Raw genomic sequence first — 15,509 nt, forward strand, 5'->3', positions numbered from 1 at the left:
TTGGATGGAGATTTGTGCCTGGAACATGTGGTATGGGGATTTCCACTTTTGCAGTGTGGTTATTACAGAGTGGCAGTGTTTTAATAGCCTTTCTTACCCCTGGTGAGAACCTGCAGTTCTCTGCTTACAAACAAACACTGAGTCAAGGTAGCAAAAATTATTCCTCCCTGCCTTCACCCCCAATTGCTTAGTAATGTACAGCCACTCATGTGTACAGGTGTTAAAGGAAAGCAGCATATTACGAGAACGCTTGTCATGCAAAGATTGTGATCAGCTTTTTAAACTGTATACTTAAGAACTTTTAGGTTTGAGCTTTTCTGAGACATTTATACTCCCTTCTGCCAACCTCTTTACATCCGTGTGACATATCTTTGCCTCCAGCCTGGCAAACCACCTCCCCCCCGCCCCTGTCCTCTGAAAAAATGGTAGCAGCTGTTGGAAAGTATAGCCCATTTGTTTTATGATGCCGCTTTGGGAATATGATCCAGATCCCACATAAGAGTGAAGGAGAGCAACAGAATGAAAGGGGAGAGGGCAAATTAGAGACTTTGGAAAATAACTAGCATATTTTAAGGTTAACATGGAGAGTTAACCTTTCTATTAAAGTAGAAAGATAAAACACAAGTGTGAATGATGGATCTAGTTTGGAAGCCAAAATAATTGATTTTTCATCAAATAAATTTGTGATTACTTATTTGTTTTTTCAATATTACTGTTCAGATTTCTAGGACTTCATTCCATGCTGGTACCTGTGTTTCTCAACCTATAATTAGGGTACTATAACAAAAGCATTAAGACATATTACAGAGTGCCAATGTGATTTTTTTTTTTTAATATTTTTTGTTTTTGATTATAACATGTTACAGAAACTAGTCAGTCAAAGGCTGGTTCATTTATAAATTCAGAGCACCCACTTCTAGTCTCAGTTGTTTGCATGGCAAGAAAGAAACAACAGCTGCAGACTAAGTCTAAAAATTGATGCAGCGAATTGTCATGCTCGGTTACATGAATAGAGGTTCTGCTAAGCAATTAACCGAAATTCAGATAAACATTATTTTTGTTGTCAATCAAATGCTTATTTCAGTTCTTGTTAATAGGTGAGGATTTGGAATCTTTAAAAAAAATTAATTTCTTCAGAATCTAAAAAAGGTGTGTTTATTATCCCATGAAATGGCTGGCGCATCAGGGACAAGGATAGCACATTTAAGTCTGAATAATTCAGTATTAGGGCATGTTTCAGGAGAGACCTTCTTTTTGCTGCTGTCTAGCTTATAAGATAAAAAGGGAACATGGCCTAGCTTTTACTTCCCTATATGTTGCAGGGGTAAAATCCTACTTGTTTTGTCTTGGCTTCTCCAAGCACTGATTCACTGTCCTCTCTTCCTCCCCAAACAGTTATCCATGAAGGAGGTTGGAGACGGGCTGCATGAACAGATGAACTACATGATGGGTGCCCTGCAAGAGTTGAAACTCCTCCAGGTCCAGACAGCTTTGGAGCAGTTGGAGATTTCAGAGACTCGAAACAAGGTTTCAGGCATTGGCCCGCACCAGTGCTGTCGAAATGGCAGAGAGGGGCCCAGAGCCAGCAGGCAGAACGAGAGGTTGCTGGGAAGGAGATCTTTGGAGGAGTGCAGCCCCATGGCATTTGCACACTCCACCCAGGTGCCACAATCCGCCAGCCGGTTTGGCCCCGTGACGTTACCGGACAGTAGCCACCACAGACACGTGGCTTATTGCAAAGACAGTTATCCTACGAGCAGACCTTCTTCAGCTCTGACCACGGCAGAGTACTGCCCGCCAAGGAAATTTGAGTCAGCCAGTGTGGGCACAACTGGGAACCAGCTTCACAGAGAGTCAGACAGCATCCCTCAGACTTTGGGTGGGAGTAAATTGGGATGCAGAGAATGCCAGGTTTCTGATGAGGCCAATGACTGGACTTCCTCGCTAATGTCTCAGAGCAGGAACCGGCAGCCTCTGGTTTTAGGGGATAATATCTTTGCAGATTTGGTTGGGAACTGGTTGGATCTGCCAGAGCTGGATAAAAAGGGGGAGAAGAATGAGACTTCCCTGTCCATCAGCAGGTCTCAGGAGTTCTACAGGAAGTTTTCCCTCACGGCCAACATCTTCAAAAAGTTCTTGAGGAGTGTACGGCCGGACCGAGATAGGATCCTCAAGGAAAAACCATGTTGGCTCCCAGCAGAAGACAGAGAGACTGAAATTTCAAAGAGATCCAAAAAGGTGAGCAAACAGAAGGGGACGTTTTACTTCCCCCTCCATGGGAACCTACAGAATGCTCACAGCAAAATGGAGAGGTGCCCAAAGGCAGAAGCTAGTAGTGACAAATCCAAGAATTGTGCCAAGAGGGTCCACGGCACCACAGACCACACCCAGTCAGGCTTTGATATGAATACAGCCGTATGGGTCTAAGTTCCTGTAAGCGTCTCCTCTGCCAAGTGGCTCTGCTTCACGCTAGAGATGAGCTGGAGCGCATACATGCCTGTACGTGATATACCCCAAAGGCCTGCCCCGCACTGGGGTGGGGGAAACAGTGTATTTGGTAGCCTAGCATGCTGTGGGCAGCAGCCCGCCGCGCCCAGCTTCTAAGAGACCTGCATCTTCTGGGGAAGGACGGCGTCAGAACAGCAGCTGACTCAGGACTGTGTGCAGAAGCTTTCCAGAGTTGGTGCTTGGGAGAATGACCAGATTTCTTGACAGCTTCCAGGGCAGGTAGAACCAGGATAGCCGCCCCTTACCTCTGTGTGAGCTTCTCTGGTCACAGTTCAGTTCATCTCTGGTTAAGATAGCTACGGTCCATAAAATGCAGTGTGCGGGGGGTATGTATATATTTTTAAATCTGCTCTCCCTTGTGTGCACTTAATACTGGATTATAAACCCGGCAACTCGAAAGTTGATCTCAGAGCACTTGATATTTAAATTAAAGAAGTAAGGTATGAATTTATAAGAAACAGCAGTACTTGAACAGTTGCTGAATGCAGATGTTGTATGCTCACCATACCGTTGCATTTCAGCTTTTCTTTTTCTAAAGCATTATCTCCAGTGTGCTCTTTGCCTGTCCTTTCCAGCATCCAGTTTAACCAGTAGTATAATTAACAGGTCCATACATGGAATTTTGTGATGTCCAGAAATTCTTCACCAGTTTAGCGTTACCCTTTATGGCCTTAAACCCAGATGCCGCACTGAGATATGAAGTTGCAACAGACTTTGTGTTGGGTTGTTGGGGTTCTTTGTTTGTTTGTTTTATTTGTTGTTATGTACAGATTTAGTCTTGAGAAAACAAAACAGAGTTCTTCAGTGTTCCACGCTCCCAGAATTACTAATAAAGTGGTGTCACAGTCTTCCAAAGGGCAGTGGAATGGTTTGTACAACACGTGATGTGTGTAACGGCCACTCTGTGTCCTGCTTGCACTCCAGTTCTATACGGAAAGCAAAAGCTACAGGAATGACAACCACAATTACAAACAAGAAAAGGGCTACATTCTCAGTGGGTGTAAATAGGTATAGCTCTATTTAAGCTAATGGAGTTACTCCGGTTTATACCAGCTGAGTTGGTGTGTGGGTTCCGTGGCGTGGATTGCTCAGTTGGGGGAAACGGGGTTGAAGAGCAGACAAAAGAAAAACATTTTCCACTAAAGAAATTATAAATCATCCAAACAGGAAGGGGTTGTTGGCTGGTCATTTGCTGCGAGGGCCCCACAGCCTTGGAATTTGTTCCCACTTTGGTGTGAAAGAGCCCAGATCTGATGATCCTTGAGGCAAGTTGTAAAGCTAGGCATTTGAAAATCTGGTGGGGAGGGAGAATTGTTCAGGTGAGAAATTGCTCACAAGGGAAGAGCCTTGGAGTTGCCCAGTTGCTGGACACACTGGGCATGGGTTATGTTCAACTCTACCGCTGCACGCATGTGGTGTTGTTATACCCAGGGCACCTACGCACGCTTTGTAGTATTTCTGTAAAGCCAAATGCATAAATGAGCCCAGCGACTCTGCATAGAATGAAGCCGTGAATTTCCTAGTAAAACAAACCCTGCAGTGTCCTGCCCCCAGGTTTGTACAACGAACAAGCTTTGCTGCAAGTCAAGCGGCCCTTGTCAGTCTGTACTGTATGAAGTGGAAGGTGCCAGATTTACAGCGCTGCAGGGTGAAGCTCTCACTTCACATGGACAGGGGCAATATCTAGCCCTCCCACAGTCCCTGCTGCTGCTCACTCCATTCCTGGAGGGGCCATTCAAAGACTTGGTTATTTTTTGAGTCTGGCCTCCATGCCTCATGCATCCTCATCCCCGCCCCTAGCTTTGTGAAGTGATAAGGGTGCTCAGGATCAGGTCTCCTTCCCTTGCTTCTTGATGAGTATCTTCAATAGGGTTTGCTGCAGCGTGAACAGGGCACATGGTATATTTGTTAATAATGGGGAGGGACGGGGGAGATGTCCACTGTCTATTGCTGCCCCTGCATTTTTACTAATGCTTTAGCCACCCAGCTCCTGTGAATGGCACAAGGTTATGTTGGTAAAGCATGTTCAGCTCTCGCCAGGTTTGGGGAATGGAGGATGTGACTATTAATGTCACTGTTTTCTACTAGCAATTCTATTCCAGGTCTAATGCTCCAAGGCAGAGAGGCCAGTGGGCAGAGACATGGAGAGGGAGTACACGTCTTTTTTTCTTTTTTTTTCCAAGGGAATTAAATATAGGCACAAGACAAGCATTGCTTTTGCCCATACAAGGAATGAAGAATTGGTCAGCATCTGGAATTTACGCTGGGCACCTTTTCAGGAGCCTCAGTAACAAGTGAGCATTCATTTCCCATCCTTCCAGGATCGGGGGTGGCTTGTTTTTTCTCCCTCTCATTTCTTTGAATGTTAAGAGGCTGGTTTTTTAAATTATGTTTCTATTGAATGTCAATCCACATGTGCTGCCCTGATGCCTCCCTAGAGGTCGGGGAGAAAAAGAGGGCTTTGAAAATAAAATCACCGTAAAGAGTGTCACATCAGACACCCATCCTGCCCACGAGCTGTCTCCTGCACAGGCTGCTACAGTCCCTTTTCTGGCTAATACGCTTTTCACCTCATCCTTCGCCCTTCAACACAAAGGATCTTCTCCCCCCAACATCACAGACAGGCAAGGGCTCGACTCTTTTCCTCGCACTGGTTTTGTGCAGAGCTAACCTAATGGTCTTAAATGGCCTTATCCCAGAGCCAGCGTGAATCAGGCCCATGCTTCCCAGCATGCCTCTCCGCTTCACGTACAGCAGCCACAGGGCTTACTACGAAGAGGCAGGCTCGTCTTCATCTGCGTGTGCTGCTGACACAATAACACTCCCTGTCCCAGTGGGCCTGGAGAATGAGATGACATGAACAGACCGGAGCCTGGTCTCATGAGGCCATGTGGAGCATTAACCACGGCGCCACCGGCCCAGCAGCTGCCCACTCCTGCCTTTTTCATGTATTTTGTTTTGCTGGTTACATGTTGCTAAGGGGAGACCAGTTGTAAACCAGGGAAAAAAGGATTGTAGCCCTACAGTGCTGAGGGTAATGCATTAGAGAAGGGTCCTTTGCAGTGTCCTTGCAGCCTTGCCCTGCCAAGATATTTTTAAATTATTATTTAAAATAACCCTCAGCTGTGATGAATGTGATGTGCAGCAGACGCTGTACCCAGCGCTTGAACAACACACCATCTTCAGTGACTCACTGGCAGAGGGTCCCACAGCTGTGGGTAGGAGAGGCACTCTTCGACCCTGCCAGCTCTTCATTCGGTTTTATGTCTCAAAGGTCCCCTCAGGGGACTATGCTGATCTCACTGCATGGGGATTTAAAGCGTGCACTGCCTGCTGGCACCAATGGGAGCGCTGCGCAGAAATCCCATCCCAGCCTAGGCAAAGGCGGCTCTCTGTCTCTTGAGCAGTGGGTGAGAGATCGGGCCAAATTCAAACCTATGGAGAAAGTGGAGGCTGCTGGTGGCCGAGCGCATCGTTCAAGCAGCGTAAGCCCCCCTAGGATGTTAAGCCAGAAAACGGTGAAGTTTGGAATTTAGAATAAACATGTGGCAAAGAAGAATTAAGGTGTTTTCTGTGTTCTCTCTCTGATTCCCTCCCCTCTATTTGGTGTAAACCCCCTGGCTCAGCTTGCACGTTCACACACGGCCAAGGAACACAGGTTAGGCGCTGCAGATGCTTCATGACTGGGATTTATAAGTACGGTAACATGGCCTGACTTTGCCATGAGACACACAGTCCCTCGCAAGTGCTTAAGCCCCCAGAACAACAGCTGTCAGCAGTGCTGCTTCCCTCCCATCTGACGGCAACTCTGACAAGGAAGCCAACTGGAACTTCTCTTGGGAAAGGGACCTTTGGCCTTGCCTGCATTTCCCTGACAGCTGCACTAAATGCAACACGGCAGCGCTCCTTTCATGTGATACAGGGAGAAAAAAAATTGTGCGTGCAACTTTATCCAGCATCATGCTGTAGTCAAATGCTTTATACAATAACTAAGGACCCTTTAGCATTTGTTGAGTAGGAAAAAACATGCTTGTTTCATCGCACGCTCATGTGTGGAAATAGTAGCTCTTAAGCCCGCTGCATATCTCCTTTCCGTTGATATAACTTCTCGTCTATGTCAGTACTGCAGCATGTGGGCCTGTTCCAACTGAGGTCAATGGGAGCAAATTAGGGCCTATAATTCTGCTATCAGGCCTGTGTATCGGGTCTCAGTGCTGATATCCCTCTCTCCCTGCTTCCACAGCTCCTTCACCCACATCTGCACCCGTGGGAGACTGGACCCCAATGCTGGAGCTGGGATTGGCTGTGCCGATCAGAGAGGAGAACCATGCCATCACTACTGTAAGCCTCATTTGCTGGCTGGCACCAGAGGCAACCCTGAGGATCAGGCTGGTGTTAGCAGTAAAGGCAGGACGGACCACTAGACTTGAGTGGGGCCATATGAAGAAGGCAGGGTGTTATTGACTAAGAGCATACAGCTGATTATGTCATGTTAGGGCAGCGTGGGGAGCAGTGAACCTAGGAGGAGCAGAAGAGACAGAATTATGCTGCTCTCTGGGATATGTATATATTTGATAGAGACACTCAAGAGAAGGGTCCCGCTCAGACATGCCGATGATCGGAGGGATGGGCATCTGTGCACATAGACAGTAGATGGATCAGGCTTTGGGACTTTCGCTTACTATGTTTACAAATCCAACGTCCATTGAAAGCAAAGGGAGTCCTTCCATTGACTTGACCGGGTTTAGGCTTTATGCAACTATCACAAAGGGGTCCTATGAGTATGTTCAGCACCAGGTTGGAGCCCCGAGGCACTACCTCACTACAAATTAATAATTATGCATAGCTTGTAGCTTCAAGGCCAGGGCCTTTTCTCACTACATTTCTGTAAAGGACTGAGGATGGACCTATACAAATAAGAACTAATGACGAGTAAAAATCATCACTCTAGAATTCAGAGGGACATTTTATAGCCACTACAGTCTCACTCTCTAACATACACACTTGTAAACCCTCTGTGGTATGTGAATTCCTTGTACATGATGTCATTCCTTTTTATTATTGATAATATTTTCTTGGGTCAGCTTTATTCCTTTAAAATGATCTCATAAATAGAGTGAGAATTATAGCCTTCCCATAGAGGTGGTGGTTATTATTATTGATTAGTAAAGCATAAAGCAAAAGGGTACAGAGCAGAGCTGCTGAATTAATTAAACAGCCCTTTATGGTGGGTTTTTTTTAGAAAAAGAATGGAATGCATAGACAGACAATTCGTACAGATACCTCAATGGATACGTCTCGGCCCCGCAGCTGGATCTTGAAGGAGCCTATCACTCTGGAGTAGGGTTTTCCAAGAGCCTAAGAAAGCCAGTTGGTGTTGGGCTCCGAACGTCCCTTTGACAGTTGCAACCCACTTGTAGGTCGGAGCGCCGAGGAGCGAGGACGCATGGTAAATATTTTCTAACAAACAGGAAAACAATAGAGAACATTATTCAAGCAGGCTCCCCTCATCAAATGCCACCTAATCTTGCCTCACACAAGGTCTTGTTGAATGAAACTGTATGAGGTTTTTTTGGTCCTGTTTAATTTTTGTAGATTTGTGAATTACCATCTCATTTCTTCTGTGACTGTCCCTGAAAAAAATAATGATTTGTTTCACGCCTTTTCCTTTTCCATAAAATGATTCCCCAGTGTTAGGTATGAAACCTGCCTAATTAGCCCAATGACAATATTTAATGAGGCTGTGGCTGAGTTCTGCAAGCTTGGTAAGAACGGTTAATACCAAAAACAAACACTACACAATAATGCCATTCCCCTTCCTCCTCACATTAATTATAGAACATTCTCCCCCTGATTAACTTGCACTTTTTAAAGGAGCAATGATAAATGAAACTCGGGCATTCAGATTTATTAGCAACTGCTATTCTCGGGGTGCATTAAGCCCACAAAGGATTGAATGATTGAAAATGCACTGAAGTTAATTTGACACTGATGACATCCATTCATATGCCAGGGATTAATAAACTGGGGAGGGAGAAAAGTTTCTGTTCAGAGTGCACCTGTTATTTTCAGCTAACAACAGAGGACTGTTGCTAGATTCCAGCCCTGTCTATGGCGAAGTCCCTCCTGCAAAGTGCTGAGCAGGTGCACCACAAAGATGAGGGGTCCTTAGTGACCAGTGGACTCTACGCATCACAAGGCCTCAGGGTGGGATTTTTTCAAGGAGCCTAAGCAAGTTAGGGGGGTTTCATTGGGAGCTAGGCACCTAATTCACTACTTTGGAAATCCAGATCTCAGTGCTAGTCAATGGTAAACATGCATAAAACATGAGTATGTTCCAAGTAATGAGTGACTCATTTATGGCTTGATCCAGTGCCTAGTTAACAGTGGTACTAATTCAGATATTTTTTGGGAGGGGGCAAATTCCCCACCTCCCCCAACCCCCTCCCCAGCAGGGAACCCCAGCATTCAGCCCCCACTTCTCCTGCAGGGCTGGCCCACTTGGCTGTGGAGTCTCTTACCTATACCATGCATGAGCCAGTACTGCCAGGTGTCTAGTTCTCAAAAGACTCCCCTGGGCCCTGACGTACAGGAACAGGCTCCCTGCACACTAGGTCACAGGACCATTTGGTCCAGCCTCTCCTCTGTCTGGCCAGGTCAGATTTCAGCAGCATTGCAACCACATAGCCAGAGCAAAGCTCTGGACTGCTCCGACAGCAACTGTACTGATCTAGTACAGGACCATCACCTAAAAGTGACCACTTCACCCTCCCCCAGCTCTGTGGCCTATGCAACTTTGAGCAGGTGGAAAATACATGTTGGAGGGGTGTGATTTGTCCTTCTCCAAAAGCCCTCCCCACAATTTGGCACCACAGGTATTTAAGTCAATGGGAGTCATTTCATTATCTTCAGTGCAACAGGTCTGTGCCAATAATTGGCTGGATCCTGCTGCCAGTGAAGACAATTGGAGAATTTTACTAATTCACTTCAAAGGGAGCAAAACTGGGCCCCATGTTGGTAAAGGGGGATCAATGAAATACAAAGGTGGGTCTCCTGCTGGATGTTTTTATGCACCACAGCATTTGCCTCCTATAGTAATTCTCATGCCTGAGCTCAGTGCACAGAAATGGCCTATATCTGTGGCATACGCGTCCTTGGATGAGAACTGTGATACAGCCAACACGTACTGAACCCTTCCAAAGACAAGGGCCAATCCCCTTCCTTTCTTTTGGACATTAGGACATTGACCTATGTCCCACAGGTAACATCTCACAGTACTTGAATCCCGTGTCTATAAACATGTAACAAGATATCATCCCTTTTATCAATAATTCATTCCTCCCCTTGGGTGCTGGCATCTCATCACCATTGACCAGGCGTCAGAAGCCACCCTGAGCCAGCTGTTCCGCTGCTTGATCTTAATCTGTCAATTCATCTTGAAAAAAGGTTCTGTTGTGTGCTACGGTGTTCCAAACCGGGCACCTAGAGCTGGGCCGGAGCAGGTTTGAACCGGTTCCCCAGTCCCCCGTGACCATTCTCTGAGTCATCCAGTGCCCCCACCATGTAACACCAAATCCTCAGCTGGTGTAAACTGGAGTAGCTCTACTGACTCAGTGCAGCTGGGGAATCCGGCCAGTAGCTTTTACCCCTGTTTGGTACATCGGGGAGGAAACAGACAAATCTATGAATGTTTTCAGGGCGATAATATGGCATTGGGTAAGTCCTGAAATACTCAGCCAGCTCTGCCATTACTGCAGTGCCACATGACTACAGCTGCTCTTTTCCTCAGCCATTGCAGAGTCTGGGCCCTGACGACTGCTTTGGAGACATTCTTAAAATGGTGACTGACCTTGCTTTAACTGCTCAGTGCAGCGTCTGAGCTGCTCCCACAGGGCTCTCCCATAAAACAAGCTTCGGCGAGAGGCATTGGCACGCATGGGCTAGCAGGAACAACAACGACTTTGCTAATGCCAACTAGAAGCCTCAGCCTGACAGCTCACCTAGAGACACACACACAGGGCTCAGAAATGGAAATGATACACAACGAAGCAAGCTTAAGGAGCCTTCGTGCGGCACGTTTTCTAGGTGGCAATTACACTAACTGTTCTGCTTAATAGGCGTTGTTTAACATATTTAGGTGCCCCCAGATGTATCGTATACATTAATCTTTGTCTCTCTGCCACAATCCCTCTTTCTGCAAGAGAGACTAGCTTCTATATAGCGAGTCAGCTATCCAACTGTGAAAACTTTCACTACATTGATTAGGCTCTCCGATTGGCGTGATCACTGGGGCTGTTTTAGCAAGATCGCTCAGTGATTGTGTCATGGGGGAAAGGGCTTGATCCCACAATGGAAGTTTTACAGCTGTGGTAAAAAAAGAAAAAAAACAACATCTCCTTTCCCCAACTCAAACTATTCTGGTCCATTTGACACCCATGAAATGTTAGCAACAGCATCATGACCTCAGAATAATCAACTAAAGGAAGTTTGCTCTGATCGCATATTGTTTGTTAATTGATATTTGGTAGGGAGTTTTATTATTAGTTATTATTATAGTAACATTCACAGATTCCAGATGAGAGCAAGGTGCCAGAGAGGGAGACAGACGTCTCAATGTACTCCTTTAACTCTCTTTCTAGTGCAGCCACCATGATATAGCTCATAATAATGGAGTGAAATTAAGAAAGGGAACAGGAGAAAATCTGTTTGGGAAAGAATCTCTGAAGGAAGGTGGCAGAAACCTCAGCATGTGGGGCATTTGCATCTTCTCCAGTCGAGTTGCTAGAAAATGTACTGTAGGTTGCAGTCCTGCACTGTCAGTATGATGGACTGGGTGACCTAAAAGCTCCTTTCCCTTTCTAACATCTGTGAAAGCTTAGGGCTCAATCCTGTGGGATTGGTGTAACAGGGTGACACGCACCTCTCATGAACACCTCCTGGTGAAGTGTATGCATGCCTGCAGTTTTTTCCTCCACTCACGGTGCCCCTGTCAGCTTCTTTGCTTGTCAGATGGGTCTTCAGTGACGCAACCCTCCAGCTGGGTCACATCGACATGCAAAATAAATAAACCCCTTTCAGGGTATACAGTCCAAAATGTCCTGCAGCCCTCCCTTGGCTCCGTCTTTAACCAGTCCAGCTGGGCCTGTCACGGTACCCTCGCTTGGTCTGGCTAGGGTTGCAAGGCTCCTACTCTGGAGCTGAGCAGTGCCCCGAGGGCTTCTTCCCTGGAGACTCTTTGCTTCCACTAGAGTCCTCAGTGACTCCAGAATTCCTGCTGAGCTACCTCTCTTGGGCTCAGTTTGCTGACTACAGCTCCCTGCGGAGTCAGACCAGTAGTGCGGTGCCCTTCCTTGGGGTGCCACGGTTCTAATTCCCTTCCTCAGGGCATAGCCACTTCCTCCAGTGGCTGGGGAAGACACCTGGTCCCACCCACTGCTCCAGGCCCAGGGCCCTGTAAGTATAGCAGCCCCGTTCTGCGTTCCTTTTCTAACTGCTGCTCTATATTTCCATGGGCTGCTTCCCTGCAGCCAGCCAGAAGCTACTCTCTCGCTCCCCCAGTCCCTGCCAATAACTATCAGCTATTACCAAGCTCCCTGGTCCTTTGCCAGCAACTGCTCTGTCCAGCCCTTTCAGCCCCTGCAGCCAGCCAGGAGCACCTGTTATTCCCACAGTCCCTACCAGTAGACCAAACTCATGCTGGCCCTGCAGCTCTTTTTATACAAGCCTGTTGGGCCCTGACTGGATGCTCCTTGCAGCCTCTTTCCTGATTGGTTGCATCCGTCGCAGCCTCTCTAGGCAGCTTGGAGGACACTCTCCACTTCCCTTTTCCAGGAAGTGAGCACAAGTCTATCCCATCATACTTGGTCATTGATCTGAATGGGAGCTGGATCAGGCCCTTAATGTTTATTAATAGAGAGAGCTCAGCTCTAAAAGTTAATTAAGTGATTTTTGTGAAACTGCTCTGCCCTCTGGGCTCCCCTTAGGCTACCAGAACCACTGAAAACAGCATGTATTTTCCAGCTCAGAATGCAACTGTAAATAAAATATCTTTATTTTCAAATCCATTTCACGCGTATTCTTTTTTACTATGTGATGGGCCAGAGGAAAGGGAAAGTCAGGCTGATTCCTGTCCATTTCATTTTCCTACCCATTTGACACAGAGTATCTTTTGCGTGAAAGAAAGAAAGCCTCTTTTAATCAAATCTGTTCTCCTTGAAATCAATATAGTTGCCTCTCTCGAAGCAAAGAGCCATTTCTGAGAATTCGGGTAGTTTTTCCTTGTAAATGTCCTCAAGGCCAAAGCTTGCCTATCATAAAAATGAGATTTTCACCCAGAGCAGTTTTTTCATTCAGATTCTGATGCACTTACTGAGAGATATTCTTTCACTCTGATCTCCTTGTCATCGGGAATTGAACTAAACAACTGATTTCCCCTTGAATCAAGAGAGTGAAACCAACTGTCATATTGTTGCTGAAAACAGAGCAGGTTTTTTTCCCCCTATATTTAATGTTTTATTCACTCCAACACATTCTAAATCACCTTTAGCTGCAGTCAGTGTCTGTCAATGTAACTCAGGGCCTCTTACGTACATCAGACCATAATACAAGATACTGGACCCAATATGCCATAATGGAAACAAAACCAATAAGCAACCCACTATACATTTGGCTTATGTCTAGCAGACCTCCCAGGCTAAACAAACAGGTCATTATTCTGTGCTTGCAAACACTTCCCATGTGGCAGCAAATAGTAAAGTGACTGAGTTTTAAAAAGTACTGCAGCTTAGTGACCCTGGCTGGTTGGCAAGCCATCCCATTTCCAGGTTAGTGTATTTTAAGTGAATTTAGTACTAGTGAATGATGCTGTGCTAGCAGCATCGGTGAGAGACGTCCTCTATCCTTCTGTGGAACAGAGTACAGCACAGACCATAGCAAAGCAAGATTCCCTTACATACTGGCCCACCAAAGGGACTCATTCCTGGCCTGGAGAGATCAGCTCTAGGGATGAAGTGGGAGGAGATTCAGGATCTCAGGACCTTTCCCCTGAGCCTGATGTGGACTCTTGCCCTCTGGGAAATGGATTGAGACCTATTTTATTTCATCAAAGCCGCTGAGTTGCTGCCAGACCTGAAGGACGCTTAAGTAGGATTAGAACCAGCAACCACGAAGTGAAGGGCACCAAACCTTTATTACTAATCCCTGAGATATCAGGCCCCTCATCCCCCTAGCTCTAAATGATTTTATGTTTGTGTTATCCCCTCACCCCACTCCACCCATGTCCATGCCAACATGCTGTCGCACCCTGTGCAAAAAAAAAAAAGGATGGTGTAAATAGATTTTCACACGTCACCTCCAGGCATGGGTCCATGAGTTCATCTACACAGCCCCTACCGTGTCCATGTTTAAGTTCCTCTTAAAAACCCACCTCTGCCCTGGTGCCTACAGTGAATCTTGTTGATTTGTATATCAAGTGTAAACACGTTTCCTAGTTTTGCTCCCCTTCTCTTAAGCTCTGTCACAACCTGGCGAGCTCCTCAGAGCAGGAGCTGCCCTGAGTGTTTGGAAAGTGCCTAGCACTCCGTGTGCGCTTCCACAAGTGAATCATAGTGTAGTGAGTGACCTCCACTTGGGTCACCAGCAGGCCCTCCAGCACTGCAGGCAGGGGCCCCTTTAACTATGGGCAAACTAGCCAGCTGCCTAGGGTGGCAGGGCCAGACCGAAGCAGCGCTGTGACCCTGTTTGCCAGGTCACAATGCCACTCACTCAAATTTGGCTGGACTGCCCCTCCAGCATGATAGAGGGGCTTGCCTCCCTCCCCGCCCCAACCCTGCCACTTCCACCATAACCACCAAACCCTCAGAAGGCTCATCGTCTGACATCACCCTCTCCCCTCCCTGGCACGGTTGAAAAGCTCTGTCCTAGGGGATAGGAGTAGGGGTGACACACTGAAGTTCTGAGTAAGGCAGCAGATTGTCTTGAGCAGCCTCTGACGGCAGGACAGATCCCTACCACTTGAGCTAAAAGACTGATCCCATCATCAGGGAGCAATAGCTGGCAGCTATGCTCTGTCCTCAGCTAGAGCCGGGCTGACGAGTTACACACACCGAACTGTGCTTTAGATACATATTAAAATGGTCACATAGTAATACTCAAAATAATGAATTTAAAAAAAGCTATCCAGCTGCCCCCCTTCTCCCTTCCCCTCCCACAGTCAGGGGCTGATTTTAGGTGGGGGGGGGTCAGGTTACTTGCAAGCGTGTTATTCCTCTAAGGTCTCCCCTCTGCTCCCTAAAGTGACTCGGGACTATTTGGCCAGCAGCAGCAGCATCTCTTCTGCTTCCTCCAGCAGAATCCGTAAAGACCCCGGGATACTAAAGGGTTTCATTAAGTCCCTGACTGAACTGGAAGAAGCGTATCTTTCCCTTCCCCTTTGTTCCAGCTCATGCCCATGTGTTCTCAGATGCCTTTCTAATCAGTAAATCACATCTTATGTCCCTGCTGGCAGGCAATGTACTGTATGATTTTTTTTTTCTTTTTATCTTCCTCAGCAATTTTGGATTAAGCAGAGACCGGGCTCTCATGCTACATTGAGCAGGGCCATTAATCTGCCTCACGCACTCCCAGGCTTTACCTGAGTCGCACCCTTCCTGTTGTAGATGGCCCCTTAAGCCTTTTGGTACCCTCCTCTGCCTCCTAGCAAAGCTTTGATCTGGGCCCATATCTGTAGCTAATTCAACTCATCAGTATGGCTAGACACATGCAGTGGGAATGAGCACTTCATCTCTGTCCTTTTAAAGGTTTCTTACTCATTCTCAGTACATAGTGAAATACCCATTGGGCAACTCATTGCAGGACTCCTTGCTTCTGAAATAAATGTGAGCTACTCAAATGAGAAGCTGCAAAAATCCTAACCCTGTCCACAAAGCCCACCCGGGAGATGTGAAGGGTATCCTTCAGCGTTATTACAGCAGGAACAGGCGTGGTCACGTGCGAGATTTCTT

General features: G+C 46.7%; 1 protein-coding gene across 3 annotated transcripts in view; it reads left to right on the top strand.

Moving 5' to 3' along the window:
* Positions 1 to 12,588, top strand: part of INKA2 (inka box actin regulator 2) — a 29,993-nt gene extending 17,405 nt beyond the window's left edge. Inside the window, exons 2-3 of one of the 3 annotated variants that reach the window (XR_012155817.1) lie at positions 1,396 to 6,849; positions 7,751 to 12,585. Coding sequence is in view for 1 of the 3 variants with exons in the window: in XM_073319899.1 (XP_073176000.1) it covers positions 1,396 to 2,427 (1,032 nt within the window). In the remaining 2 variants the exon portion in view is untranslated. Of the gene's footprint in view, positions 1 to 1,395 lie in introns of all 3 variants that reach the window. The other 2 variants (XR_012155816.1, XM_073319899.1) reach the window with 2 other exon arrangements.
* The last annotated feature ends 2,921 nt before the right edge of the window (positions 12,589 to 15,509 follow it).

Source organism: Lepidochelys kempii, chromosome 21 (assembly GCF_965140265.1).
Source record: "Lepidochelys kempii isolate rLepKem1 chromosome 21, rLepKem1.hap2, whole genome shotgun sequence".
Taxonomy (NCBI): domain Eukaryota; kingdom Metazoa; phylum Chordata; order Testudines; family Cheloniidae; genus Lepidochelys; species Lepidochelys kempii.